The sequence below is a fragment of the Homarus americanus genome, unplaced genomic scaffold (genome assembly GCF_018991925.1).
Source record: "Homarus americanus isolate GMGI-L3 unplaced genomic scaffold, GMGI_Hamer_2.0 scaffold24260, whole genome shotgun sequence".
In the NCBI taxonomy this organism is placed as follows: Eukaryota; Metazoa; Arthropoda; class Malacostraca; order Decapoda; family Nephropidae; genus Homarus; species Homarus americanus.
Genome location: NW_024721079.1, coordinates 6,238,027 through 6,255,352, shown reverse-complemented (window position 1 = coordinate 6,255,352; position 17,326 = coordinate 6,238,027). Strand labels below are relative to the sequence as shown.

The window sequence follows — 17,326 nt, the reverse complement described above, 5'->3', positions numbered from 1 at the left end:
CCTGCCTGTGTCTACCCCACACCCCTGCCTGTGTGCCACAACCTGCACACCCCCTTTGTGTCTACCCTGCTACCCACACACACCCCTCTGTGTCTACACACCCCCAGCCTCTGCCTACCCACACACCCTTTGCCTGTGTCAGCCCGTGCCATAATAGGTTTTATGACTAAGAGGCCATTATCTAGGTTCAGTCATTCACTGTCATACAGTGTCCTGTATAATGCATAACAGACAGCATTGGGCCTGAGTGCGTGACAGTGACTGCTTCCATGGCAGGGAGGAGGGTGGGCCAGTGAGGTGGAGGGGGAGGGAGTGGGGCCGATGAGTGAGGGGGAAGGGGTGGGGTCGGTGATGGGAGGGTGGGGGCCTGATGGTATGAGGGTGAGGGGTGGGGTCGGTGATGTGAGGGGTGGAGGGAGAGGTGGTGGTGGAATGAAAGGAGGAAAGAAATGGAGGGAGGAAGTGGTGGTGGTGAAATGGGAGGAAGAAGAGGAGGTGGGAGGGTGGTGGAACAGGGAAGGAAGAGGTTGAGCCGCTCAGGAGCCTCCTCTCCTCCTCCTCCTCCTCCTCTCCACTACAATAGCCACTCAACACATTACACAAGCACTACCACGCTTGAAAAAAACACATTTCTTTATTTTAACACCTAATCCGCCCTGATCCTCCTCCCCACACACTCATCCCCCCCACCCCTCCTCCCCACCCCATCTCCCCACCCCCCACTCCTCCCCACCCCCCTCCCACACATCATGCAGGAATGTCTCGGCGTGTTGTCTTTATGGCAGGTGTTGTAGGTAAGACTGTGCAGTAGCTCAGTGAGACGAGCAAACACTCACCCCACACCGACTCACATTAACATCATGTACTGTACACTCTCTCACCTCACCTCATTGATCCATCTGACTTCCTCCTTTAACCTAACCTAACCTAACCTACCTAACCCTACCTCACCTAAACTAACCTAACCTAACTAACCTAACCTAAACTACCTAACATGCACAGAAATCTACATATAATGTAGCTTAAATATACAAACATATGTATAACCCTCTCTCTTTCACTCGCCTACCTAACTAATGATGAGTACAAAACACAAAGTTAAAGGAATTTTTTAGTATGAAAGTGGAAATAATATTACAGTATATATACACAGTCAGAGAAACAAAAAACAAAAGAAACATACAACTCCATACACACATTATTAGTACTAACCCACCTACTTACTATAGTCACTAAACTAATCGAAAGTTAACCATTGCATAATAATTAAACAATAATGTAATGTTTGTGTGTGTGGTGTATGTTTGTGTAGGTGTGTGTGTTTGTGTGTGTATTGTGTGTGTGTTTTGTGTATTGTGTGTGTGTTTGTGTGTGTGTGTGTGTGTGTGTGGAGAGTGTGTGTGTGTGTGTGTGTGTGTGTGTGTGTGTGTGTGTTGTGTGTTTGTATATTGTGTTAAGTATATTATTTGTGTGTGTAGTGGTAACAACTCAGATCAACATGTTTTATATTCGTTGAAGACAAAAAACTCCCAAGTCATCCACAAATACTGTAAGACGTTCATGTATCCTCGTGTGGTGGGGTGAAGGTGTGGAGAGCGGAGTCAGATACACAGTTACGAGTTCAGGGTCGTAAGTACAGTACAAGGACAATAATTTGCCATGAAAAGTAACGAACATGATTTTGTGTGTTAAGTACCATAAAACTCCCAGAACACACACACACACACACACACACACACACACACACACACACTGGGAGTTTGTCTGAAGGTAAACATGAGGCAGGGTTGAGGTACACTAGGTGGTAGTTCAGAGGTGGCTGGTGGTGCTGCTGCTTCCGTCCAGCTCCATCATTGTTGTCCTTTAAGTGGCGGCGTTATTTCTCCAGGAGTACACTTGACGCTCCTCTAAACACCTCAATACTCTCAATACTATATATGGCTGAAGTAACAAACGCATTATCCTTTCAGTCCAAAAATAAAAAAAAAATAAATAAAAAAAACTCCCAAGCAGACAGGAAAAAGCGAGTGTTAAGCGCTCATACTCTGTTAAAAGACGCCCTAGTATGTTATCATCTTACACCGCCCGCGCGTGCGACACACGTGGACCAACATGCCACCAGTCGCCACATAAACAGTCACCTCCGCCACCTAACATGTTTCTCTTTGACTTATAGTATCTAATATCTTTTCATTTTATAATTCAACACAAACGCAGACACAAGTACAGTTCCAGCGCCTTCAGCCACTGGTATATATTATGATTCTTAATATACGTGTCGGCAACTGGTCACGTGCTCGCGGTTACCAACTTGACTTCCCAAGTCGACCCCCTCTGCCATAACCCCGGAGGTATAACGTCGCGATCATTCCTGTGAGACTGACGAGTGTAAGTTGTAACTAAAAATATGGTCATACCAACGCTGGGTGGTAGGGGTGGAGGAGATGGTAGTGATAGCAGTGGTGGTAAGGGTGGTAGTAGTGGAGGAGATAATAGGGTGGGAGTAGTGGAGTTAATTGGATGGTGGTCATGGAGTAGTAAGTCTTGTTAGCTTGCCAATAATATTTAACATATCTCTTATGGTCAGAGAATATTTTAAAGAAATACAGTCACAAACAAAAATTCCCTGATAAACCCGAAACACCTATGGGTTGGAATGAGGCTTCGAATCGCCTGAGGTGAACTGATATCTACTGTAGTCACCCTCTTGATAACTAGAAACCCATTTCAATGATTAAATCACAGTTTATACTTAGGTACACTCTACCTATTTATCTAGAGTTAGAAAATATACTGTAGTTATATATTCAACGTCTGAAGCCTTCTCGGACCACCTGAAGAATCTCCACCCCAGCTTATTTCACTATTTGGGAGGCGAAGTTAGGTTTGGTTTGGTTACCGTCAGGGTGGTTAATCTTTTGGTGAAATAAACCTGGGTGGAGATTCTTCAGGTGGTCCAAATAGGATATATTGCTTTATTTGGTCTTATTTACATAATAATACGGACTTCTAGAACTATGAATATACTTTTGTTTTAAGATAAGCAAGTTGGCAGTGAAAATGACCTCCTTTCCCACCACCCCACACACATCATGAAGAGCTATAACTTGCTGTTAAGTGACTCAACATAATACTATCCCAGTCGTTAAGATCTTGTGACTCATCCACAGCAAAGTCCTTAAGGCCATGACAATAAAACAGTAATGACAAAAAGTGGTTATTATTCAACTTGTCCTAGAACTTATGATATATCCACAGGATTTGATAGATACATCAATTGCAATTCGTGTTATCGTGTTCACGGCCGAACATACGAGTGGAAAACATGTGGCCAAGTCCCCTTCCAGGGATAGAGGAACAAGAATTAACTTGTACTAGTGCGTTGTACAAAGACACAACAGGGAGGTGTGAAGGTGTTCCTTGGGCAGTGGTCGTGTTAGCGCTTGCATGTGACCGCAGGCAGAGTGGTTGGGGAGTGTGTGTGTGACGAAGCACTACATTAGCCAGGGGTCACGCAGTATGACCCCAGGCTAGTGAATTGCTTCGTCAGGAGAGACATGTTGCAGCCTGCACGGTGCTGGTCAGGAGGTGTTTTAATATATTACGGTGGGTGTCCCATGTGTTTGTGGTGGGAGGGTGTGTAAGAGGTAGTAAGCCTAGCGTGGCGAGGCGTGACGTGAGACTTTAACACTCCAGCCGATCAGCGTTCTTTCCCGCTTTACATTTCTCAGTCTCAGAAATTCATTAGCTGCGTCAGGCAGCTCTATGAATAGTTTATTAATGTTGACTACGTGACTGACTCACTCACTGAGAGACCTTTATGCTCTCTGCCCTTATCCTGCAGTTTGCAGTCGACTGCATGGCCCGCGCTGACGCACCTTACGATCAATTCTTGATGATCCTTAAGGCAGTAGAAGAATTGTGGTTGTGTTGTGGTGTCACTGGAGGATAGGCTACTTCAAGCGGCTGGTAGTCAAGTGGTTATATCGTCTGGGACTGGCATTAGCATCCTGTGTTGGTGTCACTGCCTGATAAACCTTGACAGCTGCCTCATAAACCACCTTTTACAAGAGCTAGTTGACTAAATTCGTAAATCATCTATTTCAGAAAAAAAAAATATCTCCATAAAAGTTCGTGGCTTTTTCCTGTTTCTGGAGATAATATAGAACTCATCCAGTCGTAGAGGCTGTTATGACGCAGTGTAAGCCTCCATACTGGTGTTGTAGCTGAACTTATTAATTAGAGTCGCCCTCACGTCGTTAATTACAAACAAAAATTTTAGTGTACGAACATTTTACAGTGCAGAATCTGACCACTAATCTTGTCCCGTAACATAGTTTACTTTGTATGTCACCACAATTATACAAACAATTAAGAAACCTATTCTTAGGATCATAATTTTGAAGTTTTGGTATCCTAGATCACGTCACCCGATGATCAAACACCCAAACACTAACCCCCCACCACCAGGTAACGTTAATTTAATCATCGGTGAAATAAATCAGGGTGCCTAATCTTCACATGATCTTATTGTTGTGTCATAACTTACGTGTGTGTGTGAGAGAGAGGATACGTGCTATCTGACATTTGTATTGTCAGGTGTATTACTCCACCAGATAATGGCCACAAAACGCCATAGACAGCAACATAAGTAGGTTTGCTGATGACACTAGAATGGGGCGTGTAGTTAAATCTGACGAGGACTCCGCAAAGCTACAGGAGGATCTGAACAAATTTTTCGAGTGGTCTGAGGGGTGGCAGATGAGATTCAGTATAGGAGATGTAAACAGGGAAACCAGATACCAGATGAACAACGATGTTATTGAGAAATCCGACTGCGAGAAAGATTTGGGAGTAATGATAAGTAGGAATCTTAAGCCAAGTAAACAATGTGTATTTGCTCGAAACAAGGCTAATAAAGTACTTGGGTTCATAAAAGGAGTGTTGGTTGCATGACTAGCGAGGTCATCCTAAAACTATATCTTTCCCTTGTGGGACCTCACTTGGATTGCACAGTTCAGTTCTGGTCACCGCATTACAGAATGGATATAGATCCTTGGAAAGAATTCAGAGGAGAGTGACAAGACTAATCCCGGGCATTAGGAACCTTGAGTACAGAGACAGGTTAAAGCATCTTAATTTGCAATCCCTCGAGAGACGTGAGGTGAGGGGCGATGTGGTAGAGGTGTATAGGTGGAAGTCAGGGCTAAACGAAGGTGACATTACAAAGGTACGCAAACTGTCCAACCAGGAGCGAACTCGTAGCAATGGTTTTTGGTTGGAAAAATTTAGATTTAGGCGCGTAATAGGTAAACATTGGTTTGGGAATGGAGTGGTGGACGAGTGGAACAAGTTACCAAATATCATCATTAACTCGAATACGCTGGATAGCTTCAAACATAGGTTGGATGGATATATGAGCAATAGGGGTTGGATGTAAATGGGACTGCCCAGTATGGGCCAATAGGCCCGCTGCAGTTTCCTCCATTCTTATGTTCTTATGTTCTGAACTAAATGCACTCTCAGATTAACAGTTCCGAGGAAAATTCAACACGCAAAGCCTCGAGCTGTGTGTGTGTGTGTGTGTGTGTGCGCGCGCCTAACGCCATAACGAGAGTCAGTTGTCGTAAATATCGGCGGTGTAGGTGTACGTGTTACCAGCTGCTGTGATAAGTCCTGTCAACACGTAACGATCAAGAAGAACTGCTACGACTGAATTAATCTCTTGTGTCAACAGTTTGTGAGGCGGAATAAATGTGTGACACGCTCGCTTGTTTGTGTAGCTGCCGTGGCCGTGTAATTGACGTGCGCTCGCTGTTAAACTATACTATCACATTACGCCCTCACGGAAAATACTGCCTTAGGTTAGGACAGGTTATAAATTACGTTTCATGATGTTATATCGGGTTGGGTTAAGCCCGGTTATGTTAGTAGATTGGATTAAGCTAAAGGTTGTGTGAAGGTTATTTTGAATTAGGTTATGTTAAGATAAATATGTTAGTTTGGGTTAAGTTAAACTAGGTTGGGTTCAGTTAAAGGAAGTTAAGTTGGGTTCAAACAACTTGTAACCTAATTTAGGTACGGTAACTTTATTCCCATGTTTGGTTAAGTTTCGATTTTAAGTATTTTAGTTTCATTCGCCTTCCTATAAAGTTAACGTAACGTAACTTAATCTAACCAAACTTAACCCAGCCAAACCTAACTTAATCCAGTGTAATCTAATATTAACCCAGCCAAACCTAACTTAACTTAACCTATTACTTAACCGAACCTAACTTAGCCATACTTTAATGTTACCAAATCCTAACCTAACCTAAGCCAACTCAGTGTAACCTACTCTAACCCACCTTTAACATAACAAAGGCTAATTTAATCAGACAAAACCTAACCTAACCTTACCGAGGGAACACTTAATGTAGGTCGTTTCTCATCGTTATCAGAGCAGCCAATAAGATCGCTTCTCGCCATCATTACAACAACCAATAGGAACAAGCTTTTAGTGGCAGGTCTCTCTTGGGTTGTCCTTAATTGATTCAAATTCCTGTTCACCTTTGTTTGCCTGCGCTGTGAGAACTTACAGGATGAGTTTATTGAATAAGTTTATTTTTGTCTCCGTCCCCGTCTCTGAATACAGACACTGTTTTGTTACACTTATATATATATATATATATATATATATATATATATATATATATATATATATATATATATATATATATATATATATATATATATATATATATATATATATATATATATATATATAACACGCGGACTTTGCATGAAATAAAACAAAGCATAGGATCGTTTTTGTTGTCCTTGTGGCGCGTTGGTAGCGATCCCTGTTCATACGCAGTGGTACAGGGTTCGATTCCCGACTAGTGAGGTATATTTGTATGCGATGATGTAGTCGCCTCGTTAGCCGTATGAATCACCTGAAAACCAGCCTCAAGTGAGCTCACTTTGATGGTGGGTATGAGGGAGAGGGAGGGCGGGGGGTGTTTACAAAGCAGTAGCAGCTGGCCCTGGTGTTCAGTTTCCTGTTCCACCGTCTTGTAAGAATAGTTTTTACTTTCTCTCAAGGAACACAATCTAATTAACAACCAGAGAGTTCTTTCAGGCTCATGAAGTCATATGAGAGGTTCTGCAGGTGGTGACGCAGGTCCCGTGTAAATAATAATATTATATGGAAGCAGAAGTCGTCGCCGGGATGTGGACAGAGACGGACGCAGGTGTGTCACTCGTGGCAGGAGAGGAACACGTGCTTGATCTGCCAGTGTTAAGAAAAGTACCACGAACGCGACTATTGAAGTATTTTACTATTTTCTGGTTGAAATAACCTAACAACCCTAATACAACCGAACCAATTATAATCTTTGGATTTTAGGTTATTTTTTCTTAAGTATAGGTGAGTTCGGGTCGTCTTTTAATTAAAAAAAAAAGGTATCGTATTGCTGTTGAACTCTTTTAACATGGCAATCTTCTCCAACCTCCACTCAAACCCCAGTCGACTGTCCTGCCCGTCCCTCTCAGTACAGTACAGTCACTCTGCAAGTCTGCATCTTGTGTTCTCGAACTTTTACTCAAAGTGCCTCAGAAGGAAAACAGAAGGTAAATTTGCTTTATTTTGTTTCGTGTTATAAGTGCTATAGTAAGCCTCTTGACCAGCCATTTAACGTAAAGACAAGGCATTTCCCGTACGGATGTGATCTAACTTTACCTAATATAACCTAACCTAAATTTTACATGAATTAGCCTGAAGGAAGTTTCAGTCATTATGTTGACTTTAATGCACTGTTTACAAGTGAACTTTAACCACAAGAGAAAATGGTAACTCCCAGGGTAGTGATGTGTTACACCCCGGGAAGACTGTCACTACACATGTGACAATGGTAACACTCAGGGTAGTGATGTGTTACACCCCGGGAAGATTGTCACTACACATATGACAATGGTAACACTCAGGGTAGTGATGTGTTATACCCCGGGAAGACTGTCACTACACATATGACAATGGTAAAACTCAGGGTAGTGATGTGTTACACCCCGGGAAGACTGTCACTACACATATGACAATGGTAACTCCCAGGGTAGTGATGTGTTACACCCCGGGAAGACTGTCACTACACATGTGACAATGGTAACACTCAGGGTAGTGATGTGTTACACCCCGGGAAGATTGTCACTACACATATGACAATGGTAACACTCAGGGTAGTGATGTGTTATACCCCGGGAAGACTGTCACTACACATATGACAATGGTAAAACTCAGGGTAGTGATGTGTTACACCCCGGGAAGACTGTCACTACACATATGACAATGGTAAAAAAAATCAAAATTAAGTAAGTGGGGGTTACTAATTTTCATGAGATCCGTTTGTGACTGTTCGTGTGTGTCACCTGTGAGGGCTGTGACGAAACGTATTGATCTATTGACGTGAATGATAGGTTATGAAAAAAACCCACAACTATCTTATCTGCCACGATGTTCTGAGGAGGTTCATACTATAAATGAACATACAAAAATGCACTTACTTGGTTATCTATCTTATCTTAAAGTATTCAGTATAGGAGATGTAAACAGGGAAACCAGTTACCAGAAGAACAACGATGCCATTGTGGAATCCGACTGCGAGAGAGATTTAGGAGTAATGATAAATAGGAATCTTTAGCCAAGTAAACAATGTGTTTTTGCTCGTAACAAGGCTAATAAAGTACTTGGGTATACGAAGGAGTATTAGTTACAAGACTAGCGAGGTCATCTTAAAATTATATCTAGCGCTTGTGAGACCTCACCTGTATTACGCAGCTCAGTTCTGGTCACCGTATTACAGAATGGATATACAATCATTGGAAAGAATCCAGAGGAGAATGACAAGACTAATCCCGGGCATTAGGAACCTTGAGTATAGAGACAGGTTAAAGCATCTTAATTTGCACTCCCTCGAGAGACGTAGAGTGAGGGGCGACCTGATAGAGGTGTATAAATGGAAGTCAGAGTTAAACAAAGGGGACATTGCAAAGGTACTCAAACTATCCAACCAGGAGCGAACTCGTAACAATGGTTTTAAATTAGACAAATTTAGATTTTGGCGTGAAATTGGTAAAAACTGGTTTGGAAACAGAGTAGTGGATGAGTGGAACAAGTTACCAAATATCATCATTTACTCGAATACGCTGAATAGCTTCAAACATAGGTTGGATGCTTATATGAGCAATAGGGGTTGGGTATAAACGGGACTGCCCAGTATGGGTCAATAGGCCCGCTGCAGTTTCCTCCATTCTTATGTTCTTATGTTCTTAAGCTAAAATGCGAAAATAGTGTAAAGCAAATTGACAACCTAAGCATATTTAACATCTTGGAAAACGATTTACCATACAAAATCTTATGGAAGAATTTACGTCTTAATTTTGTATCATGACTGACGTTAAAGGAATGTAACGAGTTGAAGTTTAAGCGTAGTATAATAATTTTGATGTTTCCTTAAGAACTTTTGGGAAATGTAAAACCGTGGTGCCAATAACCCTGGTGTAAGGTGGCGCGTGAGGAGTGTCTGAGGTGAATCTGCTAGGCATCATGTACTCTAAAGCCACCCCCCACCCCCTCCCTACCCTTTTTTAAAATATAAATCCGGCTTTTCTTTAACTGCACCGATATGAAAAGAAAGTTGCTCGAGAAATACCCATCCAGTAGATTTGGATAGGATCACGTGAAGATTATGCACCCCCATCTTGTTTTACCTGGTGATTAAAGACCCCTAACGTTACCTGGTGGTTAGATTAGCGTTAGTGTGGTTAATATTAAGGTGACAAAAGGTGGAGTGATTGATCTTCACGTGATTTGATGTTAAAGTGTGTTCGGGTGTATAGCAGAGATCTGAGGGAGGTATGCTGAATATGCTATTTGATCTTCCACCCAAGCCTCCCCCCCCACCCCTCCCTCCATGAGAGAGAGAGAGAGAGAGAGAGCAACTTTCAGCCGGATGACACTGAGGTGAGAAGGTGATGGGGATGGGTAATGAAAACTAATGAGGACAGAAGGAAGTCAGGCCATGGTAATGGGGGTTTGGTGAGGTGATGGAGGTCAAGGTTCAGGAATCAGGAGGTCATAGAAGATCTGAGAGGATGCTGGGACGACTGCTAGATCACACACACACACACACACACACCCCTCTCTCTCTCTCTCTCTCTCTCTCTCTCTCTCTCTCTCTCTCTCTCTCTCTCTCAAAGCATTTTCCTTTCATCATTTCTCTTAACTGATAGTAAAAAATTACAGCTTCTGTCTTGAAGAAATATGGGCATCACACACACACACACACACACACACACAATCCATCGCTTGTTAACAGGAAGTGACCGCGCCTGTGCTGTGTTCCGACCAACACACAACTCTCTCGCTTACACCCTAATCTCTTCCTTCCGCTACACCCAAAACCTATACCTGCATCCTACACATTTCACCCTCCTCTAAACACTACACCCTCACCTACACCCTCACCTACACCCTCACCTACACCTACACCCTCACCTACACCCTCACCTACACCCTCACCTACACCCTCACCTACACCCATACCTTTCCTGCTTCCTGTGTGTTTGTTTTAATGGCGAGCTTAATTTACGTTGATGGTGGGCTGAGAGTGGGCTGTTGGTTGGTTGACGGTGAGCTGTGGGTGGGTTAACGGTGGGCTGAGGGTGAACTGTTGATCGTGGACTTAGGGTGGGTTAAAGGTGGACTGAGAGTGGGTTGATGGTGGGTTGTTGGCGAGCTGGGGGTGGGTTAAAGGTGGACTGAAAGTGGGTTGTTGGCGAGCTGAGGATTGGTTGATGGTGGGTTGAAGGTGAGCTGAGGGTGGGGTAAGAGTGGGTTGTTGATGAGCTGAGGGTTGGTTGATGGTGAGGTAAGAGTGGGTTGAAGGTGGGCTGATGGTGGGTAGCAATCCCCCTCCCGTGTGTCATACCTGTGGGGCACCACAACCCTTTGTCTCCACCACCTCCCTCCTCCCTCTCGGATGACTCCCTCCCTCCTCTCCCCCTCCATCTCTCCCTCTCAGAGGACTCCGTCCCTCTCAAATAACTCCCCCCTCCTCTCCCCCTCCTTCCCTCCCTCTCTCCCCCTCAGAGGACTCCTGCCCTCCTGTCCTCCCTCTCAGATGACTCCCTCCCTCCTCTCCCCCTCCTCCCTCTCGGATGACTCCCTCCTCTGTGACTCTCAAAATGCTTTGAAATCAATGAACAGCCCGCCAGGTTCTATGTCTAAAGTTGTATGCGATATTAAAAGAAATGTGATAACTGCCAATGAGAACAACTCTCGTATCGAATTTGTGTGGATTCCGTCCCATGTTGGAATTAGGTATCTCCTGTGACTCGTGCTAGAGATGACTCCCTCCCTCCTCTCCCCCTCCTCCCTCTCGGATGACTCCCTCCTCTGTGACTCTCAAAATGCTTTGAAATCAATGAACAGCCCGCCAGGTTCTATGTCTAAAGTTGTATGCGATATTAAAAGAAATGTGATAACTGCCAATGAGAACAACTCTCGTATCGAATTTGTGTGGATTCCGTCCCATGTTGGAATTAGGCATCATGACCGTGCTGACAGACTCGCCAATGAGGCATGTAAGAAAGAAAATGTTGACCGTGACCTTGGCTTGTCCAATGCTGTACTTAAAAGCATTCAAGACAGAATCATGAACTCTGATCTAGAAGAACTTAGAAATGCAGAGACCTGACAGTTGTAGCATTAGTAAATATGACAAATTTTGTAACGAGAGGTACCGGTATGGCCAGCATAAGGACAGAACCAGACAATGTGATGTAGTCGTGGCCAGAATTAGGCTAGGATACAGACACATCTGGCAAGTTAGTAACGCTGTACCCATACAGGAGCACTCAGCATGTAAACTTTGTGATAAACCTTTAAAGCATACACTTCAACACTATATTATTGAATGTGACACCGTCAAAGACTTCAGGCCACTTTGTAATCACTATAGTGAATCGGGGGTGCTTGGGGACATTCTTGCTGTTTATCCCAAATTTGCTAGCCCACACTGATTAGTCTTCAATTAGAATATGACGTCCAATGTATATGAACCACTGTCTTGCATGGCAGCGAACAGTGACATCACCCACATTACTCTAACCTATATATACTGCTAATGAATATGATGCATTTCTTTGTGTATGAACCTCTGTCCTGCGTGGCAGTGAGAAGTGATACCACCCGCAGTGTCAAGACCTGACTGAATTACTCAGAATAGGCAAACTGTACTACAAGCTTTGTCTATAAATTTGTTAAACTAAAACTCTCCTCCTCCTCCCTCTCGGATGACTCCCTCCTCCCCTCCTCCTCCCTCTCGGATGACTCCCTCCTCTCCCCTTCTTCCCTTCCTCACTCCCTATCAGATGACTCTCTCCTCCCCTCCTCCTCCCTCTCGGATGACTCCCTCCTCTCCCCTTCTTTCCTTCCTCACTCCCTATCAGATGACTCCCTCCTCCCCTCCTCCTCCCTCTCGAATGACTCCCTCCTCTCCCCTTCTTCCCTTCCTCACTCCCTATCAGATGACTCCCTCCTTCCTCCTTTCTGTTAGATAGTCCCCCTTCCTCAGTCCCTCTCAGATGACTCTTTTTCTCTCCCTCCTCTTCCCTCCCTCCCTCCCTCTCAGGTAACTCTCCTTCCCCCATCCCTCTCAGGTGACCCTCCCTCCCTCCATCCCTCTCAGGTGACGCTCCCTCCCACTCATGTAACTCTCCTTCCCTTCATCTCTCGGGTGACCCTCCCTCACTCCCTCTCAGATGACTCCTTCTCTCCCTCCATCTCCTTTTCTCCTCCACATGACTCCCTCCCTTCCGTCCTCCCATGTCACTCCTTTCCCCTCACCCTTTCCCTCTCTCATTCCTTCCCACACTTTCTTTATTTTATCTCACATTCTCTTCATTTTGTCCATTTTACTGTTAGGTTCTGTGATGTCATCTTAACCTTATCTTACTAAATCTAGCTTAATTTAACCTTATTTAACCTAGTTTAACTTAACCTAACTTTACTTAATCTAGCTTAACCATATTTAATCCAGCTTACCATAACCTGACATAACCTAGCTAAACTTATCCTGACTTAACCTAACCTAACCTTATTTAACCTAGCTTAACTTAATCTAACCTTATTTAACCTAACATGCCGCAAATTAACCTAATCTAACTTGGCCAAACTTGACTCACTTAAATTAACTTTATTGATTCTCCAAAATCTAAGTTAACGCAAACGAACTTAACCCACCGTGATGTAACTTAATCTAATTTCTGATCACGTGATGATGATTAGGCACCCTCACCTAATGATTAAACACCATAACGTTACCTGGGGGGTTTAGGTTAGGTTAGGTTAGGTTAGGTTCGGTTAGGTTAGGTTAGGTTAGATAAGGAGGGTTAGCTAGATTGTAAAGTTAGACCATGTTATGTTAGGGTTGGTTAGTTTAGGTTATCTTATGTTATATTAGTTGGTTTAGAGTAAGGGTGTTGAATCATCAGGTGAAATAAGCTAGGGTGCCTAATCTTCACGCAATCCCTAATTTCATCATAACTTTTTGTTTAGTAATAAGAAGTGTATTGTTGTAAGGCTGAATCTCATTGTAATTTGGATGCCATACGTTAAGGTCATTGTTGTGTTTTAGTATAAGTCAACCAGTTATGTACAGTACACCCCCACACTCTTGACTAACAAGGGATATTCCTCGTTAGAATCTATTAAAAAAGTGGAACCCGTCGTTAGTGTATTGTTAACGAGAGATTTAGCTCAAGTGTTGGTCAGGCTTCAACATGTTGTGAGTTCATTCCTGTTGGCGTCATCCGAAACAAATCCAGATATGACAGAAGAAAAAGAGTTGCCAGATCTTCTTAGTCTTATACACAGTGCCAGAGGAAACCGACTTGGCAACCCTCAACTTTTGCGTTCGTCCGGTCGTAACAGTGGCCAACCCACCTCAGTAACTCAGTGGCGCCGCAGAAACGAGTGGGTAGGCCGGGAGTTCGCATCTTATTTCGGTGGGTTCGTGTTGGGCTTACTTCATTATTTAAGATATAACGCTAGTATACTACTCATACTGCATAATGAGGGTAAGAAGAAGCGGTGGTCGATGGGTGCTGGGGTACTACTGTACATCACGCCGCACACTACAGATGGTGATATTTTACGCTAGAGATTGTTGTCGTGTAAAGTGAATCACACAAACATCCTAGAATTTGTCAGTGGCATTAATTTTGGGGGAAATAATTCACTGTTTAGATATTTATGTGAATGAAAGTGGGCGTTGGCTGGGAAATATTGGAAAAAAGACAGGTAAGTCTGGGGAAGCTGTACTGCTGCTGCTATGACTCACATCCGGTCATCTTTATGTTTATTTACAATGTCAGCTGCTGGTCATTCAGCTGCCGTGTTGTTACTCATATAGTCAAGAAGCTTAGGTGTGGTGCGGATATTAACCAACGTACAAATTATACGTTAATAAAGAAAATGTGGTCAGTATGCTAAGATTTTAATGATAAAACACGCAGTATAAGTTCAGTAAGGACCAACCATAGACATATGAGGAGTGTCACAAGTTGCGCCGAGAAGTAAAAAATAAGCACCTCGTCCAAGATGGCGGACATCAATTTCTCTTCACACTGCAACACAAGGTCAGTCTATTTAACGCTTCCATATTTACGCAACTTGTAATTAAGCCAAACAGTGAACTTATATAAAAAAAAGAAAATTGGCCAAAGCGTATATGAGGGAGTAAAGCGTGTGGACGAGGGGGAGACTGAAGTTATTCTTAGAGACAAGGGTAGGGCCTCCCCCAGAGACCTCCACCTCTGTCTGAGGGTGGGTGTGGCCGAGTCTTCCATAAACATCCAATACGGTAATATACTCTATATGTACCGGTATATACTATATATGTGTCAGCCGAAAAAAAAGGGTATAAATACGAAAATCTAATGTTGACATTGGAAGTAGAAAGGTAACATAGTGGAAGGAGTTCGTACGGTACGTAAAAATTTCCTCCATGTATGACTTTAGAACTCGCGTCACAGTGACTCACCATTTCATCTTCGGCATGACGATAACAACCATGATGGTGTTGAAATAAAACTGACGCTACCATAACCATAAATTTATCTCCAGCGTGGGGGAAGAAATTAATGTATACGGTGAGAATCTTAGTGATTGAACTTGATGATGTGGCGCCTGTTATCTTCACCATATCCGCCATGTTCTACACACAGCTGACTCAACCCTTTGTCTCTGTCCGTTTCATATGTGTGTGGCACCTTTATGATGTCACATGAAGCACCTTAATGATAGTGTCATGTATGTGTATGGCACCTTTATGATATTGTCACGTATAGAAGCACCTACGATAGTGGCAGGTGTTTGTCACCTTTATGCTTGTGCAATTTGTGTGACATCTTGATGAGTGTTGTGTATGGCACCGTTATTAGTGTCATATGTGTTGTACCTTTATTAGTATAGTTAGTTTAGCACCATATGATCGTGCCAGGTGTGTAGTCCTTTTATTTTAGTGTCACATGTGTGGCATCTTGATGGGAGCAGCCTTGTGTGTGTCTGTGTAAAAAGTCCTTTACATTATGAACCCTGATACTACTAACACTCCAAAATTTAACTTAGATAGGTACAATAATTCAGGTGTGCTGGGCAGATGATCAGTGTCTAACATCTCCCCAGCACCTGAATTAGTGTGTAGACTTTGTTGGTCACTCCCAGGGTTCATGGTTGTAACACACACTCTAAATGATTTCATTTAATCAGTTTCCTCGAGGAGGTAAACACAATTTTTTCATTAAATGTGAGTCTCAGGTAATGTGTGTGTAACCAAGCTCTCATATTATTGTTAGGATCTGTGTACGGGGTGCATAGTGTACATGAGTACGTCGTACAGTGAATTTACATGTATCCGTAGTGCATAATGTACGATTGTATATGTGCGTGGTACAGACAGTGTTCATGTCACCTGTTTAAATACTGAGCACATATGTGTATGCGTGGCATAGCCCAGGTGCACAGTGTGCATGATTAAGTAATTCACTAGATAAACCAATGTATGTGTGTGTGTTAACTCGTTCACATGAGGCTCGTGAATATATGATTTGTCGTTAGAATCGTATTAACATTAGTGACAGCATTAGTAGTAATTGTAGTAAATAATAGTTTAATGAGTCATGGTAATAGTAGTGTTTAGTAGTAGTGGTAGTTTTATTAGCTGTTGTAGTATTATGTAGAGATTGTCTACACCCCCTTCCCGCTACTTCTCTCACCCCTCTCCCCCCTCCTAAGATCACCCTCCCTCCCCTCCCTCCCCTTCTGGAGCATCACCCACATAATTGTTCAGTTCCTAGCCTGTACTGATGACGTCACGCTACACTGACCGTCACGCGCGGCGAGTGTGCATGTGTGTATACGTATTTTTGTGTGTTCTTGTATACGTGTGTGTGTATGTATGTGTATGATTTATTTATCATTTATCACTTTGACGGGGAGAGGAAATTGGTATCTTGTTTAAAATCCCTATTGTTGTTCCTGATAAGTGTGTCGTTCATTGTCCAGTGTTAGTACAGGAGGCACCGGAGTACAGTATCTGGAGAAAACTTGCCATGTTTGGTCGAGTCACTGGATACACTCTTCTCACATTTGTCCCGAACTGGAAATTGAATGTCTGTTTGTGTTTCTTGATGTATTAAATGGGACGTGCGTGTAATAATGATAATAATAATAATTAACGGTTTTTTGAAAAAGTCGGCAGCCTGAAGGCTGAAAATGTACATTAGAAAAAAATGACTATTACATACAAAGACATGGGGTGGGTGGGTCGTTTAACAAAAGCTTTCATTACTGAAAGAAGAAGGAACAGTGATTGAACATACAAATTATTATAGTTTACAGTTGATGGCCTGGGCGTGGGCTGGTCATGGAGACACCAGGTGGTGAGGTGTTCACGTGGTGTAGTAACTCGTCCTCGGGTGTTGATATGAGGGACCTCACGTGGTCATAGAGACACCGTGTGGTGTTGGGTGTCACAGTACCTCACTGCGCGGTGATGTTGTGTTATCCCGTAGTCAAGAGCATAGCCGGCCGGCCTCTGTTGTTCCCAGGGTAGACGGATTAGCACCTAGTCAGAAGATGGTGGTTCTTTCCCAGGGGTTCTTATCTCACTGGTGGGTCGCGGCTTTCGCTGGTACTGTCTTGTGCTGAATTCACTGGCTTGAACACTGATCCCACTTCTTTCCGAAACGAAATTGTCACTTTTGATTATGTAGATATCCCGGTGGT

At 43.2% G+C, this 17,326-nt stretch overlaps 1 protein-coding gene across 4 annotated transcripts in view; it reads left to right on the top strand.

The window, feature by feature from the left end:
- LOC121861485 (transient receptor potential channel pyrexia-like) overlaps positions 1-17,326 on the top strand; it is a 55,934-nt gene that overhangs the window by 26,301 nt on the left and 12,307 nt on the right. The window contains exon 1 of one of the 4 annotated variants that reach the window (XM_042359273.1): positions 13,851-14,043. The exons of 2 other annotated variants lie outside the window; for them this stretch is intronic. In XM_042359273.1, the coding sequence (XP_042215207.1) occupies positions 13,866-14,043 (178 nt within the window). In that variant the 5' untranslated portion in view covers positions 13,851-13,865. Of the gene's footprint in view, positions 1-13,850; positions 14,044-14,067; positions 14,677-17,326 lie in introns of those variants that run through there. One more of the 4 variants, XM_042359274.1, reaches the window with a different exon arrangement.